Below are 10,879 nucleotides of genomic sequence, written 5' to 3'. Positions count from 1 at the left end.
TATACAGTCGACAAAAGCTACCCAAAATTGCTCCGATTCCTAATCCATAGCCATGTTAAAAAGAGAAGTTGGTGCGCCAAGAGCAAGCTGACTAAGATGCAAACAGAGACAACAAGTGTTCTTCAGATAGTATGTATTGTTAGCCTGTATTCACCAGCCTAAAAGGATGGTGCCACTACTATGCTAGACACAGAACACTAAAAGAGACCTTGCAGCTAGCCACTCAATTAACAACAAAGTCACAACAGATCTCCTTTAATGGACATGGCAGGAATAGCGTTGCTACAGGAACAGTTTGTCACTGCTGTTCCTGATGACATTCAACATAAGCATTTAACACACTGAAGAAAACAAAAAAAAAACTCTAAAAATGTTTTTGTTTTTTTAATTTATCTCTGGAATAAATTATCTTGTATATAGTCCAGTTGGGACATACAGAATACTAGTGACAAGAAGGCATCTAAGCAGGGAGACCAGTCACTATATATTGCCTTTATTACACTAAGGGGGTTGGCCATTACCAGGACCCCTTCAAACCCAAAGCGAGATCATTCACACACACTCTTCCAAACTGGATCTGCTGAAAATCCTCTCATCTCAGAGCAATGACAGCTGCCAATCTCACTCCTTTGGTCTTTTAGAAAGCAATAAGGAAATGGAAAAAAAATACAATTAAAAAAAAAAAAAAGCTTTATACAGAGTGAGAAAATAAGTTTCCTCTTGTTCCTCGAACAGAAATGACAAAACACATCCACCTCCGCAGAACTGGTTAGAGGGTTGGATGTAAGCATGTGCTCCGCAGGGGTGGTTCCTCCTGTAGTGCGGTGGAGAGGCATGCAAGGCAATGCTCCACACACCCCTATGCAGACAGATTATTTGTAATTTCGCAAATACCAAATTGGGACCCTGCAACATACTCCCTGCATTATGTTCATGGTCATCTGGCCTTCACCCCCTTCCAGTGGGGAATACAGTTCACTGCTGCCTACTACCGTCCCCTCCTTCCTGGGGGTAGGGGCTGGGGTGGGGGTGATGGATCCAAAGTCAATAGCAGCAGTTATTAAAATGATGTCATGAGACTTTTCGCTCATTTGCTGTTTACATTTTTCTTTTACTCTCTCCCCAAATTTCACTGAGGGATAAAAATAAATCTCTGCTATTCGTCCGTCAGATCCTGTACAAAGAGGAGCTCTGAGCGGCTGAGTCCAGCCTCCTGAAGGGTTGGAGGCACAGGAGCTTCCTCGCTGGGAAGGCACGGCAACACTCGTCGGGGAAAATTTGCCGCTATCTGGAAATGCTCAGGGGTCTCTTTCAACGAGAAGAGGAAATCGTGGATCACCTGCAATAAGACAGATTAATACAATATTACAGTGAGAGCTCTATAAACCCACATATGTCAGCGACCATACAATGTAGTAATACAGGGCTTTCTTCACAACAAAATCCATCTATCACAAATAAGAATAGAAGAGGACAACACATTTCACAGGTGTCACCCTACTTCCTGAGGTCAACAACACCAACAATTTACCACAGCATTTCTCAACCTTTTTTTTTTTTCCTGGAGGAACCCTTCAAATCATTTTCTGATCTCAGGGAACCCTTGCATAAATGGAGGGAAAGGGAATATATTTTATAGTAGGATTGGTCATTAAAAGTGGGTGAGGTTAAACACTATTATTGCAATAGTCGCCATTGCATTTTTCTCCTTTACAGGACAGCCATTTCATGCACTCCAATATTGCCCTCAATTATTGCACTCCCCCATTATAGTTGCCCGTGTGAGGGTTTTTTTTTCTCCATCTGCTGTACACACATCCTTTCAATTCTGGCACCCCATATGCTATCTTTTATTCATCACTAATGTAATGTGTCAAAAGTCCAGTGGCCATTGCACCAGCGAAGAAGTAGGGAAGCTAGATTTCAGGATGGGCAAAAAAATGAGTGAAGAGGACATTTAGAAGCTAGGTACGCAACTTTGAAACTTTCTCAACCTGCTAGCGGAGGCAGCTCATCTTGAAGGGGAAAAATGCCAGGGAACCCATGCAAAGTCCTACTTTAAGATATAGCCAAGGGTTTCAGACACCTGAATGATGTGCTAAATAGAAGCTTGTCACTTATCAATTGACAGGAGTCTGCTGTCTGCACATAGGTAAAAAAAAACACAGAAAGGGGACACCGTAAAGCCCAGTAACAGAAAATATTTTCCACTGGGTGCGTTTAGATAAAAATCGGATCACACGTGTTTTGACAATCACTTCAGCACTGAGATTAACATGTATATCGCAATGCTGTTTTTCCACTAGCGTAATTTTTTGCAAATCCTAATTGACGGCCTGCTACATTTTTGGTGCGTTTGCGCAGCAAAATTGCATAGCAATCGTGCTGATATGCGATTTTCTTCACCATTCAGCAATACAAATGATTTTTTAGCCATGTTTTTTTTTTCCTCTCATGTCAGAAATCGCAAGCACAAACATCTTGCACACCTGATGGATCGTGGTGCAACTGCAGTACTGGAAATTGAAGGAAAGCAATCGCGGTTCCTAGTGGAAAAGGGCCCTTACAGCCAATTGGTGAAAACCTATCAAGCTGTGAATGCATTAATGCTGTAGGTATAAGGAATAAAAAAAAACCCTTTAAATTGCGAGACTGGGATACATGCGAGTTCAGGACAGCAATTTTATTCTGGTTGAACTTAATGGACAGATGTCTTTTTTTCAACTAAGTGACTATTATACATTGACTGCTACATCTTGTAACCATCACTACACAGCCAAAGCCAGCACTCATTAGCACAGCAGTGATGCTGGATTTTTATCCTTGTGGCTAAAAAATACCATTACTACTGTAATTGTGAAATGGAGACTTGCATTACTCTGTATATGGATTGAACGATGCTGCCATGCACTTGCATTACAAAGGATGGTTGTAATGTAGTATGTGTGCAGATTAGTCCTTGTTTAGTTACAAATACCGTGCAATGAGCTATGTGAAGGGAAAGATATGAGGAACAAAGAGCAGCATCCATACAAATGGAAAACTTACAGAGAGGGATTGCGTGAAGAGAAACCTCCGCTCCACTCTCGTGTCATTTGGCATCTTAAAGATTATCTTCACACTATCGGGATGGTCCGGCTCTGGCTCTGCCGGAAGACATTCTGACATGCGTACCTTCTCCTCTTGCAGGTTCTGTGGAAGAAGTCAAAGAAAAAACATTAACAAGCCAATCAACCAACTATTCCTCTCTCTCTCCCTCCCCCCCCCCCCCCCCCCAGCATTGTAAGCCTTTTGTATCTTGTACCTTGTATGACCGACTGCTTGTCTGTCACCCAATGTATCTATTCTTCAGCGCTGTGTAGTATGAATGTTATACGAATAAGAATGCAGCACTCACAGCTCCTGTAACTTACACAGCAGGAGGTCTGCAGACAAGTTTACATCAATGTAACATCTCCAAGCAGGGCAGTTGAGGGAAGGACAGCAATAGCAGCTATAAAAATGTCTGTCGCCTCTCCTCCCAGCAAAGTGCATCTGCAAGGGGGGCATGCCATAGAGGCTACGCTACACCAGGCACAGCACTCAGAGACAGCTAATAGCTATCAGTCACCACCTTACCAGGCATTTACAGATAACCATCTGCCCTGCAATGCTGTCTCCCCGGCATGAGCGAGCGCTGCCCCACACTCTTCCCTGTGTTCTGACATCTGACCTGCGAGGCTGGAGGTGAGGCTGGAGCACATTCTGGGAAGTTTGCTGCGATGGGAAGACTGGGTGGAGGAGGAGAGCCCCCTCCTCTGCACTAGTCAGTAGTCACCAGATCGGGATTCAATAGCTCCAGCTCCTTTGAAGTTCCCGCGGTGCCTGTAACTTCAGTTACCAGGCTCTCCCCGCCCCTTTACATCACGCATATGCAGGAGCTGAGGGGAGGGCAGGGCCGGTTTAAGCAACAATGGGGCCCCAGGGCAAAATAAACCTGGGGGGCCCCCCCAACATATACCCCGGAACAAAAATCGGCATTAAGAGACCTTTTTTGCAGCTGGTATAGTCAGGGTGTGAAGCCCCAATTGGTCGGAGCTCCACATTCTGGCTATTCCAGCCTGCATGGGGGACAAGGGGTTAAAAAGTTTCAGGAGGGGGGACCCCACAATTTTTTTTTTTTAAATTCCCACACTCTAAACATAAAAAAAAAAAAATTGGGAAAATAGGAAAACATGCCAGGGATCTTCATACAGCCATATTGCGGCTGTATAGCGATCCCTGGCCAAAGCGCTGCGGCTGCGTATAGACCCCCTGGAAACCCCGTCAGGAAATTTATTGCGCTTTCGTTTGATGCATGTAAAATTACACTACCGTTAGGTTTGCTACTAAAAGTGACATTTACCGCATTTAAAAGTATACTTTTTTTCCTTCGAAACTTTAAAATCGATTTTCTCAAAAACTATTTGAAAAATTGTTTTTCCCTTTTATTCCTAATGATCTCCTTAACATACCCTGCAAATTTAGGGTTTCTAGCATTTAAGGTGGATTTGCTATTAACCATTAAAGTCGGCAGGTTTTTAAATGTGTTTTTTTTTCCTTTGAAACTTTAAAATCGATTTTCTCAAAAACTTTAAGGCCGATTTTGAAAATTTTTTTTCCTCTTGTAGCCACTGGGGGCCCCTACAAGCTCTGGGGCCCTGGGGCAGCTGCCTCCTTTGCCTTAATGGTAGCGCCGGCCCTGGGGGAGGGCGGAGATAGTGTAAGTGACAGCGGCTGGCTCCAATAACACTGCCGCTGCACACTGCATTGAGTGTGGAGGAAGGAAATCTGATGCACGCTGTAACCACAGGTGGGCGGGAAGCTGAGACCAGCCGGGAGTTGCGCCCGGCTAATAGGCTCTGGGGAGAACACTGTAATAATATTTAGAAGCTTATAGTTATTGTCAGCTCATATTAAAATGACACATGAAGCGAGAGGGATATGGAGGCTGCCATATTTATTTCTATTAATACCAGTTGTGTGGCATCCTGCTGATCTTTCATGCATTAGTAATGTCTGAATCACACCTGAAACAACAATTTGGCAAATCCAGTCAAACATCTGATCTGTTGCATGCTTGTTCAGGGTCTACAGCTAAAAGCATTAAAGGCAGAGGATCAGCAGGACTGCCAGGCAATTTGCATTGTTTAACTACTTCAAGACCGCCCCACGCCAATGGGCGTGGTCACGTCTGAAGCCTATGACAGCGGACCACACTGATTGGCTGGCGGGGGGAGGGAGGGGGGGGGATTTATGAATATTTTAAAAAGCAGCACATTTTTATAAAAAAAAACAATAAACAAATGTCTAGGGGGGGGGGGGGGCATCAGACCCCACCAACAGAAAGCTCTGTTGGTGGAGAGAAAAAGGGGGGGGGGGAATCAATTGTGTGCCGAGTTGTACGGGCCTGCAACTATGCCTTAAAGCTGCAGTGGCCCATTTAGTGAACGAGAACCAGACAAATAAAATAGCATATTTATACATACTTGGGGCTTCCTCCAGCCCCAGCAGCCTGGATCGCTCCCACGCCGCCTTTCTCCGCTGCCTCTGTCTGCCGGTACCAGGTGCCGTCATTTCAGCCAGTCGACGCAAGCGCAGTGCGCTCCCTCCGTACTGCGCAGGCGCATGCGTAAAGAGCCGGAGGGAGCCCCTGCGCATGCGGAAAACTGGCCGCGTCCGGTGGAAGTGACGGGACCCGGTACCAGCGATAGAGGCAGCGGAGGACGGCGGCGTGGGAGCGATCCAAGCTTATGGGGCTGGAGGAAGCCCCAGGTATGTATAACATCTTTTCTTCATTTTTCAACGTCGTTAGTCTCTGGTTCCCTTTAAAAATTGCCCTGGTCTTTAGGGGGGTTTTCCACTGCAGTCCTCAAGTGGCTAAAGGACAACCGGGGTGGCATGTGACATGATGAGATAGACATGTGTCTGTACAGTGCCAAAGACAGAAATAACTAGGCTGTGTTCCTTTTTTCCTTTCTCTGCCTGAAAAAGTTAAGCATCAAGTATGCAAGTGACAGTTTCTGTCCGGGTCGGGATCGGGTCAGACTAATGCATAACCCTCAATGTTAAGTAATTACAGCCATAAAGCACTTTACTGTCAGTAAATGGCTTCTTAGAGCATGAGAGAGATAAAAAGGGTCAATATTTCATAGATTTGAGTTCTGACATATGTCAATGAATGTGTTATTGAGCAGAGACAATAATACAGTAAAAACTTTAAAAAAAACTTAAATAGTCATTTTTAGGAGACTGATGATAGATACAATTGTTTTTCTCGTCAATTTGTTTTCACCTCGGATGTCTTTTAAAAGGAACTAAATATGGCAGCCTCCATATCACTCACACTTCAGTTATGCTTTAAAAGTTTGGAAACCCAGACTGACAGATACTTGTACAGATACTTGAATTAAATAATTTGATTCCAACACAATTGTCAACAGGAACATAAAAGAGGCTCAAATTGTTTGCTGAAAAAGTCCAGTTCTGCCAGTAGAGGGCTACTTGTTTTTTATGTGGACAACCCGCAAATTTTCATCCTGATTCAGTACATCATACAGTGCAAATATTACTAAAAAAAAAAAAGAAAGAAAAAAAAAAACTTTTCAAAAAGGAAATTACAATCGAATGACTCATCCACCTTTTCTGTTTTTTTTCATATATTTGATATCATTGGTATAAGAATTGTTGATCATGTGCCATATGTTATAGAGATAAATGCTTTACCTCTAGAGTATTTTCACCGACATTTTTAACGCATGTTCCAAGTTTATCTAAAGGTCTGATGGGGGCTGCAGAAAAACAAGTGTTTTAGTTGAATATCACTATATTACTCGTTCCCCTGGAATATCTCTGCTAAATCTCAAACTAAATGATTTTGGTACTTTACTTGCCCAGAGACAAACTTGTCACAGTGAAGATCCCTCATGCACATCTTTGAAGCTGGACATCACATCCTGCCCCTTCCAGTCACAGGTACTGTGGGAAAGTAACAAGAACCTTTGGCTGACAAAACTGCCATGCAGTTACTATTCCTATGACTGGGAGCACCAGTGTGGATGCCTACTAGAGGGCTAGTACATTCAGAGGACATCCACTGTCACCAGAGCGAGCTACTAAGGGAGAAGAAGCGGACCAGGGGCAATCAGAGAGAGTGTCTTCTTACAAGAAATAGTGTACTGGTTAGGGGCTCTAACACAGGAGACCAGGGTTCAAATCTCAGCTCTTCTTGTTCAGTATGCCAACACCTATTCAGTGAGGAGACCTTGCGCACGACTCCCTAACACTGCTGCTGCAGCCTACAAAGCGCACTCTAGTGGCTGCAGCTCTGGAGCTTTGAGTTTGCCAGGAGAAAAGTGCAATATAAACGTTGTGTCTTGTCTATACGTCACCAGTAGGCTTGCTCATATGGAGTAGCTACGCGTACATAGGTACTCAGAATCCAAATTTAAATTAGCCAGCGCTGATCGCAGGGACAAGGGTGTTAATGTGCCCATGCCAACTGGATCCGAAGCCCTCCACTTGCGTTCCACATCACTCCCACACTCCGACCTTGAAGGAGGACGTGTGTGGGTGACGTGGAACGCAAGTGGATCGCATTGGATCCAGGCAGTGGCATGGGGAAGTTAACCTCGCCTCTCTCACGGTCAGCTCTGGCTAATTTAAATTTCGATTCCATTCAGCTACATACTCGTAGCTTTCAGTAGGAGAAAGCCTAGTTGCCAGTAAGCTTTGCACAAACAATTATTTGTAATTTCTGGTGACCAGTGGGCACACCATCTCACCAAAAGTCAGGTGCTTGATATTGTGGCATAGGCTATGTCACGAAGCAATATCAGCAATCAAGTATATCAGCACACCGTATTTGCAGGAATCTTGCTCTTTTATTGAGCCAATTGTCGGGGGCCTCGCAGGGTCCCAAAACAATTGTCGGCTACTTCTGTGGATATAATGGCTCAATAAAATAGCAAGATTCCTGCAAATACGGTGTGCTGATATAATTGACTCCAGTTTCTGGTGACCGTCTGTTGTCCATGTTGGCACACCCTGTCCCCTGCACTATTACTGTTGACTATGATGCATCATTTTGGTGGATTTCTGTTCTATTTACCACAAAGGCAGGCATTCTGCTTCTCTAACCTCACTTTCCTCTCTCTAGCACAACATATGCTGCTCAGAAGAGCCACATTTGCAGTTCTGAACATTGGTCGCTGTACAGGCTGAAGAAAATTAGACCATACCATATTATGAAGTCTGTACATTTCTTTAGAATTTGAAGTTTGGACATGGCTAAGAGATTTACCCTCTTCTTTCGCTCCTCTGCCTGCTGCTTGAGCTGTGCCTCCTCCTCCTCTCGTCTCTTCTGCTCCTGCTTCTCCCGCTTCTTGCGTTCCTTCTCTTGGTCGGCTCTCAGGGATGCAAGGTATGCCTCATCCTGCTGCTGTCTTAATACTTGAGTTTGGTTTCTTTCCTCCCTGAAAATGCAAAAATCAGTTTATAAAAGCGAGATTTAGCAAATGCATGTTTTCACCAGCTTTAAAGTGTACCCGAGATGAAACCCATCTCAGGTACCATACTTACCTGGGGCTTCCTTAAGCCCCTCTGACGTCGCTCAGTCTCTCGCTGTCTCCCCAGCTGTCACCCACAATACTGCCTGAAAACCTGGCCGAGTCATGCATGTGCAGCCTGGCTCGCTCCCACAGCGGGGAGAGTTCTGCACTTGCGCAGTACTACACAGGTGCAGAATTGCAGGTGATAGGAGCCACCCGGGGAGACGAGGGACTGAGCGGTCTCAAGGGGGCTTAAGGAAGCCCCAGGTAAGTATAGAACCTGAGATGGCTTTCATCTCACTTTCTCTTTAACAAATGGAAAATGCAGAGACTTTGGAGGTAATTCCAGTTAATGACTGGCTAATGGACACCTGGTGATGCGGATGCCCCTTTTCACCATGACACTTCTATTCCTACATTTTGTTTCCTCCGTATTCCTTTAGATTGTAAGCTGACAAGGGCAGAGCTCTCTCATCCTCGTGTCTTGGCATTTGCTGTGTTTTGTTCATCATGTCACATTTGCCACTGTAATGCTGAATTATGTATCAATGTCTATATTTTGTGCATACCATTGTGTGTATTATTTAGTACCCTGCATTGGCTTCTTACTCTGTGCAGCACCATGTTGCTGGTTTAAATCAGATAAGAAAAGGTTATAAAGCCTTATTTCCCTGCTTGTGAATAGTCACCCTAAATGATCATGAACTATCACTTCAGGAGATATTTTCCGGGCACAACTTAAATTGACACTGAAAGGGGGGGGGGGGGTATGACATAATGAATTGTATGTGTAGTACAAATAATTAATATAACATTAGTAGCAAAGAAAAGTCATTTTTATTTTCAGTTATAAAGCTTTTTTTTTTTATAACATTGCATCATTAATATTTGCATTGTTTAAACTACACTCTGCATTTTAAACAATGAAACAGAGCAGAGCTAATGACCCTTTGAACTTCCCTACAGTAAATTATTATCTGACGTTGTCTTTCACTTATTCTCTGATGTATAAAAACTTCAGAAAATAGCACTGCTCTCTGAAAACATTAGTTGGAGAGCTCAGAGAAGCTATTTTGCATAGATAAGTGAAGTTTAACACTTTCTGTACTGAAAACAATAGGAGACTCATCTTTGCTACTAAAGCAGACCTGAAGATGAAATTAAAAAAAAAAAAAAAAGATTTTCACTTACCTGCAGCTGACCTGTGCCAGCGAAGTTACCAAACAATCCTCCAGTCCCCCACCATGGCTCACTTTCAAATTCGGGAAGTCGGCGTCCACTGTACCTGTGCGTGTCCTCATTCGCGCTCCCACTGACGGGAGCGTCCTGCGCAGTAGAGATTTTCTCGTACTACGCCTGTGCAAGACGCTCCTGGCCCTGGGAGCACATACAAAGACGCAGTGGACGTCGACTTACAAGTCAGCGTGGACAAAAAAGTGAGCTGCGGCGGGGGAACAGAGGACCGTTTGGAAACTGCGTCGGCACAGGATGGGTGCAGGGGGCTGGCAGAAGCCCCGGGTAAGTAAACTTTTTTTTATTTCATATTCAAGTCCACTTAATGTTATCTTTCTTAGCTGTGCTACACATATATTATATTGCAAGTTTAATTTAACTTCAAATTTCGTTTAATACAGGGCTTGTGAAGAATAATTTCAGCCTGTGTTAGCCCATAGGTGACCGAATGACTCACCGTTCTAACCTTTCGGACACTAAGTACGTTTGGTTGGCATCCATGATGAAAGTCAACTGGTTCATCAAGTCCTGTGGTTGAATTAAACCTTCCAGCCTTCCCACAACAGTCATTCGGCGGTCCTTCAGCATAATCATAGCCAAGAATGGGTAAGTATTCTCACGTAGGGCCTGGGAGACTAGTGGGTGCAAAGCATATGTGTGAGCATTAGCATACAAAAAATATATTACATTTTACATATGGGGGAAAAGTAAACAAAAAAAAAAAAAAAAACACAGCCTACCTCTGAACCCCTCAGGCTTGTTAGTGGAACAAGCCCAAAACAGCATTCTGCCATTAATGAACTGAGATACTTCCGGGGTGCATAGGGTGTTCCTACAATATAAAGAAATATACTTTGTGATAATAAGAGCTTCAGGCTACAGTACTGTAGCAACATCAGAGCCTATTAGGAATTAGACACATGGAGGGTGCATCAGGAGCCATACATTCACAAATAGTGTGGGCAAATTTGGCCGCAGGGTGAAGACGAAAGACCCTGCTCTAGCCAAATTCTTGCCTGTGCTAAATACTGTTCCCTCACAGACACGCAATTATTGCCTGGCAGCCAAATTGCTTCATC

At 44.0% G+C, this 10,879-nt stretch overlaps 1 protein-coding gene across 1 annotated transcript in view; it reads right to left on the bottom strand.

Annotated features, from left to right (window-relative positions):
* Positions 1–239: 239 nt before the first annotated feature.
* FAF2 (Fas associated factor family member 2) overlaps positions 240–10,879 on the bottom strand; it is a 34,872-nt gene continuing 24,232 nt past the window's right edge. The window contains exons 7-11 of the mRNA XM_068277041.1: positions 10,541–10,632; positions 10,258–10,435; positions 8,321–8,492; positions 3,049–3,192; positions 240–1,339 (exon numbers count right to left, since the gene is read on the bottom strand). Of these exons, the coding sequence (XP_068133142.1) occupies positions 1,157–1,339; positions 3,049–3,192; positions 8,321–8,492; positions 10,258–10,435; positions 10,541–10,632 (769 nt within the window). The 3' untranslated portion in view covers positions 240–1,156. The remainder of the gene's footprint in view (positions 1,340–3,048; positions 3,193–8,320; positions 8,493–10,257; positions 10,436–10,540; positions 10,633–10,879) is intronic.

This window comes from Hyperolius riggenbachi, chromosome 3, assembly GCF_040937935.1.
Source record: "Hyperolius riggenbachi isolate aHypRig1 chromosome 3, aHypRig1.pri, whole genome shotgun sequence".
NCBI classification, from domain to species: Eukaryota; Metazoa; Chordata; class Amphibia; order Anura; family Hyperoliidae; genus Hyperolius; species Hyperolius riggenbachi.
The sequence above is the reverse complement of the archived record's forward strand: the minus strand, read 5'-3'. Positions and strand labels throughout refer to the sequence as shown.